This window comes from Salvelinus namaycush, chromosome 11 (genome assembly GCF_016432855.1).
Source record: "Salvelinus namaycush isolate Seneca chromosome 11, SaNama_1.0, whole genome shotgun sequence".
Lineage (NCBI taxonomy): Eukaryota > Metazoa > Chordata > Actinopteri > Salmoniformes > Salmonidae > Salvelinus > Salvelinus namaycush.
The window spans coordinates 8,709,841-8,728,474 of record NC_052317.1 but is presented as its reverse complement, the minus strand read 5'-3'; the positions used below and the strand labels follow the sequence as shown (position 1 = coordinate 8,728,474).

Sequence of the window (18,634 nt, the reverse complement as noted above, 5' to 3'; positions counted from 1 at the left end):
TAGCATTGCCTTCAAATTGTTTAACTTGGGCCAAATGTTTTTCGGGTAGCCTTCCACAAGCTTCTCACAATAAGTTGGGTGAATTTTGGTCCATTCCTCCTGACAGACCTGATGTAACTGAGTCAGGTTTGTAGGTCTCCTTGCTCGCACACGCTTTTTCAGTTCTGCCCACACATTTTCTATAGGATTGAGGTCAGGGCTTTGTGATGGCCACTCCAATACCTTGACTTTGTTGTCCTTAAGCCATTTTGTCACGAATTTGGAAGTATGCTTGGGGTCAATGTCTATTTGGAAGACCCATTTGCGACCAAGCTTTATTAACTTCCTGACTGATGTATTGAGATGTTGCTTCAATATATCCACATAATTTTCCTCCCTCATGATGCCATCTATTTTGTGAAGTGCACTAGTCCCTCCTGCAGCAAAGCACCCCCACAACATGATACTGCCACCCCCATGCTTCAAGCCTCCCCCTTTTTCCTCCAAATATATCAATGGTCATTATGGCCAAACAGTTCTATTTTTGTTTCATCAGACCAGAGGACGTTTCTCCAAAAAGTATGATCTTTGTCCCCATGTGCATTTGCAAACCGTAGTCTGGCTTTTTTATGGCGGTTGTGGAGCAGTGGCTTCCTCCTTGCTGAATGGCCTTTCAGGTTATGTTGATATAGGATTAGTTTTACTGTGGATATAGATCCTTTTGTACCTGTTTCCTCCAACATCTTCACAAGGTCCTTTGCTGTTGTTCTGGGATTGATTTGCACTGCTCGCACCAAAGTACGTTCATCTCTAGGAGACAGAATATGTCTCCTTCATGAGCGGTATGACGGCTGCGTTGTCCCATGGTGTTTATACTTGCGTACTGTTGTTTGTACAGATGAACGTGTTACCTTCAGGCATTTGGAAATTGCTCCCAAGGATGAACCAGACTTGTGGAGGTCTACAATTTTTTATATAAATATCAAAATACTCTGAACCAATTATATTAATTTGGGACATGTCGAAAAGCATTAAACATTTATGGCAATTTAGCTAGCTAGCTTGCACTTGCTAGCTAATTTGTCGTATTTAGCTAGCTTGCTGTTGCTAGCTAATTTGTCCTGGGATATAAACATTGAGTTGTTATTTTACCTGAAATGCACAAGGTCCTCTACTCCGACAATTAATCCACACATTAAAACAGTCAACCGAATCGTTTCTAGTTATCTCTCCTCCTTCCAGGCTTTTTCATCTTTGAACTTATATGGTGATTGGCATCTAAACTTTCATAGTATTACCATGACAACTGGCAACAAAGTTTGTATTTCAATCACCCACGTGGGTATAACCAACGAGGAGATGGCACGTGGGTACCTGCTTCTATAAACCAATGAGGAAATGGGAGAGGCAGGACTTGCAGCGCGATCTGCGTCAGAAATAGGAATGACTTCTATTTTAACCCTTGGCAACGCAGACGCTCGTTGAGGCGCGCAAGCAGTGTGGGTGCAATAATTGAATAACATAGATTCCTAAATGTATTTTGCAACGCTCACACACACGACGCGAGCGGTGTAGTCAGGGTATTAGGCGTTCAACAAGCCATGTGCGACATGCACGCGCAGTTACAAGCCTGCTAGAGTTAGTGGCAGGCGGACGAGCAATATCCACCATCATAGTACAGATGAAGCCTGATCTAGAATGTGAAGCTAACTGAAGCTGGCTATCTTTATAAAAGCCTGAGTAGATCTAGCTTGCTTCATAGTATGCCACTCTGGAGTGGCACGTTAACATGAACTGTCTGTCGGCAGCAGTGGAGGCTGTGGGAGGAGCTATAGGAGGAAGGGCTGATTGTAAAGATTGGAATGGAATAAATGGAACAGTAACAAACAAATCAAACATATGGAAACCATGTATTCCATTCCTGCCATTACGATTCGCCCGTCTTCCTAAAGCTCCTCCCACCAGCCTACTCTGGTCTGCAGTGTAGTTGAGTCTCTCACATTATATTGTCTTGAAGTCTATTCCCAGAGCCCTATACTACATATGTGGTTTGAGGAGTTAGTAACTTTGGTCAACTCTGAGTTCAACTTGGGTTAACCGGTACCAAGACAGTGGCTCAACTTTTAGCCAGGTACATTTCTATGATAAAAAATCCCTCAGAAATAATCTGCTCCCGGGCAGGCTAACTCAATTTCTTGTATTTTTAAATTTATTTACGGATAGCCAGGGGCACACTCCAACATTTAGTCATCCTTTACAAACGAAGCATGTGTGTTTAGTGAGTCTGCCAGATCAGAGGCAGTAGGGATGACCAGGGATGTTCTGTTGATAAGTGCGTGTACTTTTGGATGTACTAGTACTTTTGGATGTCAAGGAAACTGTATGGAGTAAAAAGTACAATATTTTCTTTTAAGGAATATAGTGAATTAAAAGTAAAAGTAGTCAAAAATAATACATAAGTAGTACCTTAAAGTATTTTTACTTAAGTACTTTACACCACTGGAATTAATACAATTATTATGTTGATAGGAGTGGGGCAAAAGGGTGCTTGTGCATTGATAAGCACACCAAAGGACCTCAAACACGTTATTAATGTTAAGTAAATAAAAAAAGACAGCACTTCAACAAGCCTATTTCACACCATAGCCTGCTGAATTAGCAAGATAACTTTTCTTTTATTTAGATTTTGGCACAAATGAAAATGGGGCACTCACTCGTCCACGGATTGGCGTTTCTGCAATGTCTCAACAAAGAGTTTGGCGTTCGACTAGCCACATGCGACATGTACGTGCAGTTACAAGTACATACTCCTGCGCAGTAGATGGCGGTATCACACAATTGATTTATTTGTTTTTTAACGGTATGATTCTCTTTCTTTGCGAATCAGTACCAGGTCGCCGAAGAAGAAAAACACGCGCTTCCCTTTGGTCCGGATAGCGTGGAAGTAAATGTATCTTGGTAAATAAATGCTAGTTTTCTAGCTACAAAATTATTTCGGCAAAATGGTTCGAAAATTGAAATTTCATGAGCAGAAGCTTTTGAAGAAGGTTGACTTTATCAACTGGGAGGTAGACAACAACCTGCACGAGGTGAAAGTATTGCGGAGGTATCACATCGAGAAGAGAGAAGACTACACCAAGTGAGTATGCGGTTTTATGGCCTTTTTTGTATGTCTCCAGCTATATGTAAAATGTGTTTTAAGTGAATCAGTTTAGGTTTTGATGGGGAAGTTATTGTTAATTTGGTATATAGTATAATAAGGGTGACTATTCCTAAATCTAAAATGGCCTACCTACAGGAAGCATTGTAGTTCAATTATGATGTCTTCGGTATGGGCAAACATCCAACCATAATATTCCATCTATTGTATTCAAATTTGTTCTATGTGGAGGCATTTTTAGCAAATTGACAACCCCTAGAACACTGAGAATCCCTAGAACTCTGTCCCTACCCAGCAGCCTCAGTGTTTTTTGATTAGCCACAGTCTGCTAACGTTATATCCATAGGTATAATAAGTTGAGCCGTAACATCAGAGAGCTTGCTCAGAAGATACGTGATCTGGACGAGAAGGATGGCTTCAGAGCCCACAGCACAGGTCAACTACTTGAGAAACTGTGAGTATCATTGTGACTGAATTTGAACCCGGACCCCTGCGCCCATAGGGAACTGTCTGTCCTCTAAAAGTAATGTGGGTAACACAAATGTACTACAGAGTGATGATGGTGTCTAACATTTTGCATCTCTTCTTAAAGGTATGGTACTGGGCTGATCCCCACCAAACAGAACCTGGCTCTTACAGAGAAAGTCACTGCCTCTTCATTCTGCAGGTGAATAAACCCATTCCATCTCTCAATAACAATAGTAAGAGTAAAAGTAGATGTTGCATTCTACCCATCGTTTGCAATACCTCTGGCTCAATTCTGTCCTATCTCCATCTCTCTGATTTCCAGGAGGCGGCTACCCACCATAATGGTAAGCTTACGAATGGCTCAGAACCTGAAGACAGCCATCACCTTCATCGAACAAGGACGTATCCTTCATACGGTCACAGTACTAGTGATGTAGCGCCTGTGTGCATGCTGTGGCAATGGTGTCTTTTTTATCCCTCTTTTAGGGATCATAGACTGAAATGTCAATTAGATTGTTATTCTGTGTTGGATTATCTATGTAGTGCTTTGTGGCCTTGACTGTACCTTAGATGTGCGTGTGGGACCAGAGATTGTCACAGATGCAGCTTTCCTTGTCACTAGGTAAGTGTGGGGTTTTGTCTGACTACTTTTGGTACTTTTCTTCCTTTCTGACATCTTGTCAGTCCCCCAAAATCCTAATGTTTTATTTCATCAGAAATATGGAAGACTTTGTAACATGGGTTGACTCTTCAAAGATCAAACAGCACGTCATGACCTACAATGATGAGGTGAGAGAGACCACTGTCTAAGATAAACAAACTGAACTTTGTCAGACTTCTTGATTATGTTTGAATAGCTCAAAGGTCCCAGGCATATTTGTTTGGAGATAAGATGGTCTAGTCTGATGGTAAATCCTGTACAAATGGGGATTCTGACTGTCTCATTGGGTGCCTTTTGTTTTCCAGAGGGATGACTTTGATCTTGTGGTATAGACCTACAGTATTCACCGTCGGGTCATTCATCGCCCATGGGAAGGACAAGAGGAATGTGAAAAGTGTGTGCATTACAAGTATGAGCATTTGTATGGGTGAGCCCATGTGTGAACATGGTGTGTTTGACTGCGAGTGTGTATGGGACTATTTTTTGGGGGGGTAGGAGTGTTATTTCAACATGTAGTGTTTAAAATTTTATAAACATTAAGATAGATATACATTTCAACAAATCCTTTTACAGTTATGTAACCTTTGTAAACAATAAACAACTTTTTTGCCATGGTAAAGTGTTGTTTCACACTTAAGACCATTTGCATATAGATAGAATTGTCCTTCAAAGTGACATTGTAAAAACAAATGCCGGAATAATGTAAACTATTGCATTTTCAATCCCTTTTATATTTCAACTAATGGGATTATACAATCACTACGAATTCAGAAAGCTCCACTTTGCTCACATTACCAACCACAGGGCAGTATCTTTATACAGGTGTTGAAGGATTCTGTGTTTGGTTAATCGTGTCACATGACCTGGGTTTTAACCTTTTATTTAAAGCATTTTCCATCAATCTGTCCCCTTATTTTTGTCAGATGGTCCAGCACCATCCTCAGACAATTGCTTTAATTTTTTGGTCTAATTCTCATTTCTGGAAAAGGCTTCAAATTAAAATCCAGGTCATTTGACATGATTCACCAAACAGTGCCCTAGGTACGAGACATGACAAAGCTGAAGGCACAGTTCCATCCACTCATCCAATACCTACAAGGTCTCTCCATAAGGCATCGATGTAGGAACTTAAGCTTTGCTGTTAACAGAAACCACCAATATGGCAGCCTATAATTAATAGGTACCAGCGAGTTTAAGTGGGAATCCAGACTATCACCAACTTCAAAGTCCTTATGCCAATCAATCAGATCCACCAGAAACGCATATAGACGATGAGTGTAATGAAGAAGACTGCCCCGGCTGCTATCTTGGCATAGATGGATCGGGTGTTGAGGTACTTGGCATCGCTGCGGTACTTCTTTGAAAGGCTGGACAGATCGCTGGCTTTGGTGTCGAGAGCTGGAGGGAAAAATATTAATCAACAAAATTTGAGGACTAGTGTGACCAATAATAGCTATTAGAGTATATTTGGAAAGCTCAGACCCCTTGACTTTATCCACATTGTTACGTTACTGCCTTATTCTAAAATTGATTAAATCGTTTTTCCCCCGTCAATCTATACACAATACCACAATGTCAAAGCAAAAACAGGTTAAGACATTTTTTTTTTTTTGTATCACATTTAGATAAGTATTCAGACCCTTTACTCAGTACTTTTGTTGAAGAACCTTTGACAGCGATTACAGCCTCAAGTCTTTTTGGGTATGACACTACAAGCTTGGTACGCCTGTATTTGGGGAGTTTCTCCCATTCTTCTCTGCAGATCCTCAAGCTCTGTCAGGTTGGATGGGGAGTGTTGCTGCACAGCTATTTTCAGGTCTCCAGAGATGTTTGATCGTGTTCAAGTCCAGGCTCTGGCTGGGCCACTCAAGGACATTGAGACTTGTCCCAAAGCCACTCCTGCGTTGTCTTGGCTGTGTGCTTAGGGTCGTTGTCCTGTTGGAAGGTGAAGCTTTGCTCTAGTCTGAGGTTCTGAGCGCTCTGGAGCAGGTTTTCATCAAGGATCAATCTATACTTTGCTTCGTTCATCTTTCTTGACTAGTCTCCCAGTCCCTGAAAAACATCCCCACAGCATGATGGTGCCACCACCATGATTCACCGTAGGGATGGTGCCAGGTTTCCTCCAGACGTGACGCTTGGCATTCAGGCGCAGGAGTCCTTTCGCCATTTACTGAGGAGTGGCTTCCGTCTGGCTACTACTATAAAGGCCTGATTGGTGGAGTTCTGCAGAGATGGTTGTCCTTCTGGAAGGTTCTCCCATCTCCACAGAGGAACTCCGGAGCTCTGTCAGAATGACCACCGTGTTCTTGATCACCTCCCTGACCAAGGCCCTTCTCCCCCCGATTGCTCAGTTTGGCCAGGTGGCCTGCTCTAGCAAGAGTCTTGGTGGTTCCGAACGTCTTCCATTTAAGAATGATAGAGGCCACTGTGTTCTTGGACCTTCAATGTTGTAGACATTTTTTGGTACCCTTCCCAGATCTGTGCCTCGACACAATCCTGACACAGACCTCATGGCTTGGTTTTTGCTCTGACATGTACTGTCAACTGTGGGACCTTTATATAGACAGGTGTGTGCCTTTCTAAATCATGTCTAATCAATTAAAGTTACCACAGGTGGCCTCCCAAGTTGTAGAAAAATCTCAAGGATGATTAATGGAAACAGGATGCACCTTAGCTCAATTTCAAGTATCATAGCAAAGGGTCTGAATACTTATGCAAATAAGCTATTTCTAAACCTGTTTTCACTTTGTCATTATTGGGTATTGTGTGTAGATTTAAGATTTGTATTAATTTAATCCATTTTAGAATAAGGTTCTAACTTAACAAAATGTGGGGAAGGGGTCTGAATACTTTCTGAATGCACTGTACACAGGCTTCAATCTTAAATGGGAAAGATAGGCACCACTTAAAAATATGGAAATAGATGTTGCCCATCTTGTCCATTCATTTGGGATTGAGGCCTGCAGTTTTACCTTAATTGATATTGTGGTTCAACAACTGATAGCATTGAATATGGACTGAATGTTCAACAACTTCATGTATGAAAACATCTGACAAACTTACAGTCCCAGTCAGAAGTTTGGACACCTACTCATTCAAGGGTTTCCCTTTATTTTTACTATTTTCTACCTTGTATATGCGTCATTTCATAGTTCACTATTCTACAATGTAGAACATAGTAAAAATAAAGAAAATCTCTTGAATTAGTAGGTGTCCAAACTTTTGACTGGTACTGTAGATTTTGGGCTGAACTATCCCTTTAAATGAATTAGGTGTATTTTATGTCTGTGACGGGTTTGATGCCAGGGCTGTGTATTATACAAGGTATGATGATTACCAGATAAGGCCTCTCCTCGTTGCAGGACCTCTTCAATGTTTGCCACCATGATACGCTGGACGTCCTGTAGTTCTGTGTTGATGCTGCCCAGGTTCCTCCGCGCCCTGCTGTCAATGTAGTTCCTCTTTGTCTTCTGGATGTACACGTCTGAGGAAGGAATATACACAAATAACACACTACGTGTTGGTTTAGGGTGCATCTCAAGTCTAATGTGGCATCCGCTCATCATTACTTACATCTGCGCTGAATTGAAAAACAAGGGATGGGGAAACGCAATATGGTGGACGTGTTTGTTTTTTTACATCAGCTATGACACACCCTTCAAATATGTTTTGTTTGCCTAAGGTGTCTTGAATTGGATGTTTATGATTGAAAAAAGAAAAGTTCTCACCAAACTCAATGAAAGAGTACGGCCTGGAAACTGTGGTGACTTTCTTTCCATGCTGTTCATTGAATTCTGTCTGGAGGTCTTCCAGGTACCCAAAGACCAGTTTCTTGGGAAACACAGCTTCACACAAGGCCAAGTAGCACACACCATGTTCTATTACATAGCTGGCGAGACAAATACAGATGTGAACCGTTAGTGGGAAGAAACACTTAATACATTACCGTTTCTCTCAAATAGGCCGATTAAGATTTCTACATAAACCACAGCGGCCGACCAGTCACAGACTAGAGGGTTATCATTAAGAGTTTTTCCTGAACACGTAACCAAATTTTATTGGTCACATACACATAGTTAGCAATGTTAATGTGAGTGTAGCGAAATGTTTGTTCTTCTAGTTCAGACAGTGCACTAATAGCTAACAACTAATCTTAACAAATTCACAACGACTACCTTATACACACACACAATTTAAGGGGATTGAAAAATAATATGTACATAAATATATGGACGTGCCATGCGGCATAGGCAAGATGCAATAGATGGTTTAAAATACAGTATATATATTCATATGAGATTAATAATGTAGGATATGTAAACATTATTAAAGTGGCATTAAACCCGAGTTTTGCCTTGTTAGGACTGGAAACTCGGCACTAATGACACAGACTAGCACAGAATACTCCATAGAGTCCATACTTACTGGAAGGACATGACCCCAGCCTCCAGAGTACATTTATTGGGACTCTGGGCATTTAGTTTGCGGCACAGCTGCTTAGCCTGGCTCTGGTAGTGTTGCAAGTCTCTTCCTGACTAAACATAGGGCGAGATAAATGGTTATGAAATCATTCTTTCAGTTAAAACAAACACCTACACTATTTATGATATAAGTGCCTCTAAAACAATGCAGTATAAGTGTTAGTAGTATTCAGCAGAATATGATGTAATTTAGCTAGCTAAATAGAGTTTGTAAACCGTTAAGTTAGCAAGGCTAGCTAGGAAGAAAATGTGGTTCATTCAAACCTGCTCGTCTTCTTGCATCGATGCAGCAAGCGGCAGACCATCTGCTACTCGGGCGATCATTGTCAGTAAAATCATTTTGATTGAAACCTCTACAATCCACCTACTGAGTCGTAGGTTTTTGCTGGCTGTGTAAAAACTTCAAATAAACTTGGCTGCGTAGCTTCTGCTGTCAAATCTGACGCCCGGGTAGCTCGATGCGGGTTCTGATACCACGTTCACAATTCCCGAATTGCTGATTCGTTGAACGCGGCACGTGTATAACTACACCCAGTTAGCAGGTCGAACATTTTACAGTTTTCTAGTTCCAACTAGCATGTGAACGCTGCATGACTAGACGGAGTACAGCTACGACCGGAATTTACTTTTTCGTAGCAGGTTAGGATAATTAACGTGGCAGTTTAGGAGACTTGGGTTAGTGTTAGATAAAATGCTCTCCTAACCTGCTACGAAAAGTCACTTCTGGTCGTAGCTGTACTCCAGAGATACTTTTGAGGAGATTGGAATTGTATTAACTCCCTTCTGTGCGTTGCCCATGCATCGGCAATGGGCCGCGCGGTGCATTCTGGGACAAGGAGAGCTCTCCTTCAGGGAGTGAATGGGAGTCAATTGGGCGCTAGCTCAAAAACCCAACATTAGCATGAATTTCGTCAACAATAATTACAACATTACAAATCTTTTCCGAGATGTGAGATAATTAAATTGTTCTCTGTAATATCGTATAGCTTTGGAATCGTGATATGACGTACTTTTTAGGAAAATAGGCAGGTTTCTCGATTTATACACTGACTTCAAGAAGGGATTGCGATACGATTAGCTTAACAACTGCGTGACGCAGCATGACAACCTGGACACGATTGGTCGACTGTCTGCTGGGTGAGGCATTACGTTTTTCAATTTATGGCTCAATTGGATTCCTATCTTCACATTTCTCCAATGTCTCTGTGTACCCCCTCAAGTCACACAACCCTCAATGCGCGAGGGGTCGTCACTAGTTATTACAGCCACAAAGTCATAAACCCCGCCTATTTCTACAATTTATCTTTTTAAAATGTGATTTTAAAGCGTACCCTAACCTTAACCACACTGCTAACCGTATGCCTAGCCCTAACCTTCAATTAAGACCAAAAATATAATTTTTGTTTTAATAAATGTTTAATATGTAGACAATTTGACTTTGTGGCTGTGGTAACTAGTGGAAGATCTTGTTGTTGCGCCCTGGAATTGGGTCCGACGGCAACTCTCAACCTTAGAGAATGATAGAGAGGCCTGTAGTGGCCAAAAGGCCTTTTTAGCATGAGCAGCACCATTGAGTGCTTCCGCCATTTTAATGTGGGTGAGACTTCCAACTTCATTGGCTGAGCCCTCCTGGTGACCCTGTTGGAGTCATGTCCTACCGGGATAATAAGAAGGGATCAGCGAATCGAGAAGAAGAAAATTGACTACTTTAAAATGGAGATAGCATGGGCAGCGCCATTGAGGCTGTCACATAAATTATAATGGCACAGATACAAAGACGAGCCCTCTATCTATCTCTATGCTCTAAACTTTCTACTTATTCTTAGTGTGGTTTTCCAGCTGCCTTTCACAGGTCGGAGTGTGAATTGAACATTTGTTCAAAATTGTACCCTCCAGATTTCACAAAAAAGGGGAATGGGAAAAATAAATTGCCCCGCCATCTAATTTGACATAAACGCCACTATCCCCAACAAACCCACCACCCTTTCCCACTCTTTTGGCCCTAACAGATCCTATGGAACCCCTTCTCTCAGAACCTCCTGTAGTTCTTCTTCACTAAAATCTCTTGACACCCAAAACTACTCTGCTGCTGCTATTACCTCATCAATCTTCTGGGTTTTCCGTTCCATCTATGAGGTACAATTAATGACCATGGAGAATTTCCTCACTGCGTCAGCATAACACTTTCTGCACTGCTCGAAACCTGGCAACCTCAAAAGGACTCTCTTGCACCGGACATTTCTGATACCCAGCATCCCCACAATTCACACAGCTCTTTCCACCGAGACTACACACTACACTCTCCACCGAAACTACACACAAGTCAGATGTTTTATGTGAATGTTCTTTCAGCCATAATATTAGAATATAGTTAAGTCTCATGAGGCTCGATTATTATTTTTTTAATGTTCTGGGTAATGTCTGAAAATCATCAAGAAACAACAATTTGTGTCATCACTTTCACTAATTATTCTCCAGACCGGACCAGACAGTGAGCCAGGCAGATAGCATCTCGATTGCTAATGTCTGACGGTGTATTGAGAGATGCAGATGCTCTCCCCGATGCGGTTGCCTGTCGTTTGAAGCCGGTCGAAACTCCAAGAACCAATACAGGCAGAACCATGGACAGATCCTGTAAAAAATGGTAAATTTGCTCATGTTTGTACTTGGAATAACATTGGATATTTGTATTGGTCCAGTCGTTTTGTTTGTTTGTGGATGTTGCCTGGATCTTTGTATAGGGAATCGTTGTGCAATGAAACCGTGCTCTATTGCACTATTGCATTTTCTTTTATTATAGTCAATAGCAAAAATTCAGCCGCCTTCAGTTTTTCGATGATATTCGAGTCAATATTGGTGCCGTTTTTTCAGTTTTCGGTTATGAAATGAAATGAAATAGCCGCCTGCCTATAAATAAAGCTCAATTGATAGCATCATCGATGCACTGAAATAGCATGATGATAACATAGCCTACATTTTCATATAGCTTTCTAATGTCATCGCACTAACTCAGTAGAATACAGTAGAATATCGAAACGTGATGACAGTCCAATCGGTCAGCTGACACCGCAGCTGGACACAGCTCATCAGATCAGTGCGCTCAACCAGAGACCCGTCTGTCCAATAATAATCAGGTCGTTAGACCAGTCTCCATTCGAGGGCTTATCTATGAAAATGTATCTGTTTTTGACTAACAACCACAATGCCGCAATAGCACACACAGCAAGCTATTATTTGCATACTCTCTCGGTCTACCATGTCAAGACTTGGACGGTAAATTGATTGGGTCACGAACGCATAGTCTTAATTGTCACATCCCCCCATTCACTGCTGCCCAACTATCTAACCGGTTCGCAGGAGATTATACGGTGCGTTGGCACCATTGGCATCGCGAGCGCCTTTGAATGGCCTATTGTGTGAGGTGCAGCTGGTACGATCGTGTGTTGTGATTGTAGATCTCAACTGCGCATCGCTAAACTAGGCAGGCTTAGTGAAAGGCCTTGGCCAGTGCGTTATTCTTAGATATTTATGATAAAAACATTTTTTTATTTTTTATTAATCATGGTGGAGTGTTCATTTGGGTGGAATGCTTCTAGACGCGTTGCCACTGACACAAGGGCAGATACTTCCTCATCCTTAATATCCTTAAAATCTCCTTCTCCCTATCTAACCAATCTCTCCCCATCCCTTCCTTCCTCTAGGTCAGCCTGTGATGTGCGTGGGTGAGGAGGAAAGCGGGTAAGGAGATGGGCTGCACCTCGGCCAAGCAGGTGTCGGCAGTGCCAAGTGGTGAGGAGGGCCGCAGTAAAGCCTACAGCAATGGGGACCTTCTTTCCGGTGAGTACTGGGAACACATTCACCTGTACAGGCCTATTCTGGAGGGTTAATGAATGTTTTGAATGTTCAGACGTGCAGAACGTTCATATGGGACAATATTTTACTGTGTGGCTCAGTCGGTAGAGCATGGCGCTTACCATGCTAAGGGTTGTGGGTTCAATTCCTGATGGGGCCACCCGTACTTAAAATGTAGGCTTATGCGCAGATGACTGTAAGTCACTTTGGATGAAAGTGTCGGCCAAATGGAATAAACAGATATGCTTGTGTGAAAAATAGAATGTTAGCTTAATTTGTTACATTTCGTACACATTTTGGGAATGTTTTGACATAAACTCAGCAAAAAAAGAAATGTCCCTTTTTCAGGAACCTGTCTTTGAAAGATCATTCATAAAAATCTAAATAACTTCACAGATCTTCATTGTAAAGGGTTTAAACACTGTTTCCCATGCTTGTTCAATGAACCATAAACAATTCATGAACATGCACCTGTGGAACGGTCGTTAAGACACTAACAGCTTACAGACGGTAGGCAATTAAGGTCACAATTATGAAAACTTAGGACACTAAAGAGGCCTTTCTACTGACACTGAAAAACACCAAAAGAAAAATGCCCAGGGTCCCTTAGGCATGCTGCAAGGAGGCATGAGGACTGCAGATGTGGCCAGGGCAATAAATTGCAATGTCCGTACTGTGAGACGCCTAAGACAGCACTACAGGGAGACAGGACGGACAGCTGATTGTCCTCGCAGTGGCAGACCACGTGTAACAACACCTGCACAGGATCGGTACATCCGAACATCACACCTGCGGGGCAGGTACAGGATGGCAACAACAACTGCCCGAGTTACACCAGGAACGCACAATTTTTCTTAGAAGGAATGAGCGTTACACCGAGGCCTGTACTCTAGAGCGAGATCGATTTGGAGGTGGAGGGTCCGTCATGGTCTGGGGTGGTGTGTCACAGCATCATGGGACTGAGCTTGTTGTCATTGCAGGCAATCTCAACGCTGTGCATTACAGGGAAGACATCCTCCTCCCTCATGTGGTACCCTTCCTGCAGGCTCATCCTGACATGACCCTCCAGCAATGCCACCAGCCATACTGCTCGTTCTGTGCGGGATATCCTGCAAGACAGGAATGTCAGTGTTCTGCCATGGCCAGCGAAGAACCTGGATCTCAATCTCATTGTGCACATCTGGGACCTGTTGGAACGGAGGGTGAGGGCTAGGGCCATTCCCCCCAGAAATGTCCGGGAACTTGCAGGTGCCTTGGTGGAAGAGTGGGGTAACATCTCACAGCAAGAACTGGCAAATCTGGTGCAGTCCATGAGGAGGAGATGCACTGCAGTACTTAATGCAGCTGGTGGCCACACCAGATACTGACTGTTACTTTTGATTTTGACCCCCCCCCTTTGTTCAGGGACACATTATTCCATTTCTATTAGTCACATGTCTGTGGAACTTGTTCAGTTTATGTCTCAGTTGTTGAATCTTGTTATGTTCATACAAATATTTACACATGTCAAGTTTGCTGAAAATAAACGCAGTTGACAGTGAGAGGACGTTTCTTTTTTTGCTGAGTTTACAACACACTGAGTACTAGCATACCTACCCACATGCTTTACTTAAATAGTGGCTGGTGGTGCTGCTAATGATAGTGCAGCAACAACAGGGAGTAGTCCGAGAGGAGAGTCATACATCTAAACCATTCGGTCCCAAGCATGCTATCCACAGTTCCAAGACAGTTAACATGTAAGTGCTCATAACACACTTACCAAGGTTATAGTCTTTACAATCAAATCAAATTTTATTAGTCACATGCGCTCAGTACAACAGGTATCCACAACCTTACAGTGCAATGCTTACTTACAAGCCCCTAACCAACAATGCAGCTTTAAAAAATACAGATAAGAATAAGAAAAAAAAGTAACAAGTAATTAAAGAGTAGCAGTAAATAACAATAGCGAGACTATATAAAGGGGGTAACCGGTACAGAGTCAATAGGAGGGGGATTTTCTTTCAACTGTTAATTTGATAAAGTCATTATTTTTGTCAAGTATTGGACTGAAAGAACAATTGACCTGGATTCTACTGATTACTGCAGCTCCTCTCCTCATATCCGGATGAACAGTCGATTCCTGATCAATCTAATGGATCGGGAATATCATGAGTGGCTGCTCTAATTCCAGCCATGCTCTAATCCGAAGCATGGAGCTATCAAGTAAAAATGTATTGTCACGAGCAAAAATAAGTTGATGTCGCTGGTAGTGTTAACAATCGCATAAGAACAGAAATATAGAGGTACTCACGTGTAGAAAAGTTAGAAAGTCTTTATTGCAACTTGGCTAATGCATGCCAACGCTAATAAGACCCACCCGTTCTCGTCTACACTGCGTTTAGCTTCTGCATCAGGAGTCGGACTGAAAGGGATGTGTTCATTTGTAGTACTAGCGCCAAATCCTCCTATATAGCTCACTGTTTTTTTGTGTTTTTTTTTTACAGACGAGTACAAAAAAGGAGTGGAAAAGGTCAAATATATCAATGGAGAAGAGGACAGACTGAACACCTGCAACCAGGACAGCACGGTGAGAACTGCCAGAATTATATATTTTTTTTTTTATGAACCCTCAAAAAGTTAGTAAGGGAAGTTAGTCAAGGGTAAACCTCTACACCTACATACTGTACACTTACAAACTTATTCTGCCAGTGATGTATGATGGCCCCCTGTGTGTTTCAGGAGAAAACTGCCCTGCTCACTAGGGTCCAACGCACAGATGACACAGGATCAAATGGCAATGGGAAGACACAGTGAGTTGAACTAACTATTTTTGTTGTCATCGTGACACAAATGAATGCAGTGTTTGTTGTCGCTTTCCATCCCTGAACTAACAGAGTTGAAATGCAACTGACCATAACCCTTCAGTGTGAATGACTCATTTCTTTCTCCACAGTATCCATTCTTCAGAGAGCCAGCAAGAGTTCTTCAGGATGCTGGATGAGAAGATAGAAAAGGTGAGGAGAGAGAGCCTGGTTCCAGATCTGTTAACTTTGGCATGACAATGACCTTAGGGGTTGGCAAGAGAGCCAAACTGATCTGGGGCAGATCTGAAATCATGTGTGTGTGCGTGCGTGTGTGTGTGTGTGTGTGTGTGGGGGGGGGGGGGGGGGGGGGGGGGGGGTCAGTCAGTGTCTGGGGACAACTCCATCTTCTGCTTTGCTTTTTCAGGGGCAGGACTACTGCTCAGAGGAAGAGGATATGACATAGCACTGAGGTCTGCTATCTGCTCCCCTGAGAAGAAGGATTTGTCCAATGGAGGCTGGTGTCATTTCAGCCATTACGATGAGCCATTCCATTCCAGCCATTACAATGAGCCCATCCTCCAATTTCTCCCTCCACTGGATTTTTCCAATGGCATGGACAGACTGTACCACATATACCTTACCCAATGGCCCCTCCTCCTTTTGGACTGGCCCATTTCGTGGATGGAGTGGGAGACACGTTGACCCTAAAGCACCTTTGCTTACCACACTGTCTATATCTACAACCGTCTCCCCGTAACAGATGTTTGAGTCCATTGCGACAATGTTTTCCCCCGGAAAGGAGCAATGTTACAAGTCATGGCTGGGACTACTTCCATGCACCAGGTGTATAATTTTGAACAACTCTCCAAGTCTGTCGCCATGGTTACCCTGCACACTAAGTACAGCAGCTGCTCTAGACTCTGTGACTGTGGTCCGTTAAAAGACACCGGACTTCCAGTCATTTTGAACCCATGGATTGACTAAAGCCACGACCAATAACCATGATGGTATCGGTCTCAAAGAACATTTGTCAATCCTTATCTGATTCTGATTGGATTATGAACAGTGGAGGTAATGGAGAGCGGAGGAAAATGAATCTGGGAATTATTCCAGGGGTCGTATTCATTAGGCACCAAATGGAAGAAAACGTCCTGAAACAGGGAGGGCCTTCGAATAAGAACTTCCATAGCAAAATGTTTTTTCTACAGTGTTCCCTAATGAATGCGATCCAGGTGGCTGAAACGTTGAGCATTGCAGATAGAAACACGAATACAGCTGCTGATGATCCTTATCATTGCATTATATCATTATCTCTATGTAGTGTATATCTATCTGCAACATTCCAAGCGTGCCACCCCAATGAACACACCCTTGGAGGGGAAACCGGGGTTACTTACTTCCTGCATTCCAAGACACTTTTTGAATCTTCTTTTCTACAGTATGTTCATATGCGATTCATAGTCTATCTATGTCTTCTTACTTCACCATGTAGGGTATTATTTTTTTAATTTTAATGCTCAGGGTTGAAGTGTTCTAGTCATTGTCTTTTGTAGGAGAGCCTACCTCTTCATTAGGCTTTGTTCTACCATTTGTGTACACACACACGGTTATTTCCCTAGCACCCTACTGTCACTATCTGTTCTTCTTACCTGTTAATAAGACCACCTCAGTGTTACATCTACAGGCAGTATACTGTATTAGGAGCAAAGATCATGCAACGGTCTTTGCATTTGTTGTCATGGTCATTTTTGTGTGCTTGTTTTTCATGTTCAAATGTTTTTAATTTTTTATTATAGTCAAATAAAAAAAACAAGAAATGTTTTCAGGTCACCGTAATATAATTTGTCCAACAGAATGGTTGCACATACAGTTCTTGTGGTGTTACTATTACCTAATGATGCACAGGCACAGCTACGTTTTTTGTTACTATAGTCTTTATCTGTCAATGTCAAATGATGGCGTAGCAATGATATAAATGAAGCATCCACGGTAGGTTTAATGCTGCCCTCTACAGTTTAAAAATGGGAAGTAAATGGGTAGCGAGACGTCACACAACAGAACGTCGTGTTACAGTTATTATAGCTAGTCTCTCACAGTGGACTGTACAAGTTCTGAGTGGTGCCATTTGGTAGTGGCCTACTGCAGTCTGCTACACTAACCTGTTGCTTAATGGAGGTACTGTATGGACATTTAATTCAATTCCAGACAACTTTATGTATCCTCTCAGGGGTAATGTCCAACTGCATTTCACAGTGTCTTTGATGATCGATTGTCTGTCAATTGTCAGAGAAGTTAAAACACAAACCCTCAGGCCCACAGAGACTGTAGCACCTTGTGAAGGCGGTTATGACCGTCTTAAAATTTCCGTCATATTTCAGATTTTCGCAGCCTCAGTGTCTGTTGTATTTTATGGAGACTTTTTTTTATTTTTTAATTGAACCTTTATTTAACTAGGTATGTCAGTTAAGAACAAATTCTTATTTACAACGACGGCCTACCAAAGAGCAAAAGGCCTCCTGCGGGGATGGGAAATAAATAAAAATATAGGACAAAACACACATCGCGACAAGAGAGACAACACAACACTACATAAAGAGAGACCTAAGACGACAACATAGCATGGCAGCAACACATGACAACATAGCATGGTAGCAAAACAATATGACAACAACATGGTAGCAACACAACATTGCAGGAGCACGACATGGTGCAAAGATTATTGGGCACAGACAACAGCACAAAGGGAAAGAAGGTAGAGACAACAATACATCACCCAAAGCAACCACAATTGTCAGTAAGAGTGTCCATGATTGAGTCTTTGAATGTTGAGATTGAGTTTGTTGCAGCTCTTTCTAGTCGCTAGCTGCAGCGAACTGAAAAGACGAGCAACGCAGGGATGTGTGCGCTTTGGGGACCTTTAACAGAATGTGATGGGCATACAGAGATGACCAGTTTACAGAAGAGTATAGAGTGCAGTGATGTGATGTGTCCTATAAGGAGCATTGGTGGCAAATCTGATGGCCCGAATGGTAAAGAACATCTAGCCGCTCGAGAGTACCCTTACCTGCCGATCTATAAATTATGTCTCCGTAATCTTGCATGGGTAGTATGGAATCAGGGTTAGTTTGGCAGCTGGGGTGAAAGAGGAGCAATTATGATAGAGGAAACCAAGTCTAGATTTAACTTTAGCCTGCAGCTTTGATATGTGCCGAGCGAAGGACAGTGTACCGTCTAGCCATACTCCCAA

At 42.3% G+C, this 18,634-nt stretch overlaps 3 protein-coding genes across 3 annotated transcripts; 2 read left to right on the top strand and 1 right to left on the bottom strand.

The window, feature by feature from the left end:
- Nucleotides 1–2,866: 2,866 nt before the first annotated feature.
- On the top strand, nt 2,867–4,886 carry imp3 (IMP U3 small nucleolar ribonucleoprotein 3). The gene is made up of 7 exons (XM_039003713.1): nt 2,867–3,118; nt 3,486–3,593; nt 3,732–3,806; nt 3,930–4,009; nt 4,178–4,229; nt 4,324–4,396; nt 4,574–4,886. The coding sequence occupies exons 1-7, from the start codon at nt 2,982–2,984 to the stop codon at nt 4,598–4,600; spliced, it is 552 nt and encodes a 183-aa protein (XP_038859641.1). The 5' UTR covers nt 2,867–2,981; the 3' UTR covers nt 4,601–4,886.
- LOC120055763 (vesicle-trafficking protein SEC22b-B-like) lies at nt 4,509–9,489 on the bottom strand. Its single transcript, XM_039003712.1, has 5 exons — nt 9,014–9,489; nt 8,694–8,803; nt 7,997–8,157; nt 7,606–7,752; nt 4,509–5,666 (listed from the first exon to the last, which is right to left on the bottom strand). Exons 1-5 carry the CDS (start codon nt 9,086–9,088, stop codon nt 5,512–5,514), a joined length of 648 nt encoding a protein of 215 aa, XP_038859640.1. The 5' UTR covers nt 9,089–9,489; the 3' UTR covers nt 4,509–5,511.
- Nucleotides 9,490–12,495: 3,006 nt separating this feature from the next.
- On the top strand, nt 12,496–15,850 carry LOC120055692 (uncharacterized protein C1orf21 homolog). The gene is made up of 5 exons (XM_039003585.1): nt 12,496–12,586; nt 15,088–15,170; nt 15,323–15,393; nt 15,537–15,597; nt 15,812–15,850. The coding sequence occupies exons 1-5, from the start codon at nt 12,496–12,498 to the stop codon at nt 15,848–15,850; spliced, it is 345 nt and encodes a 114-aa protein (XP_038859513.1).
- Nucleotides 15,851–18,634: the final 2,784 nt, after the last annotated feature.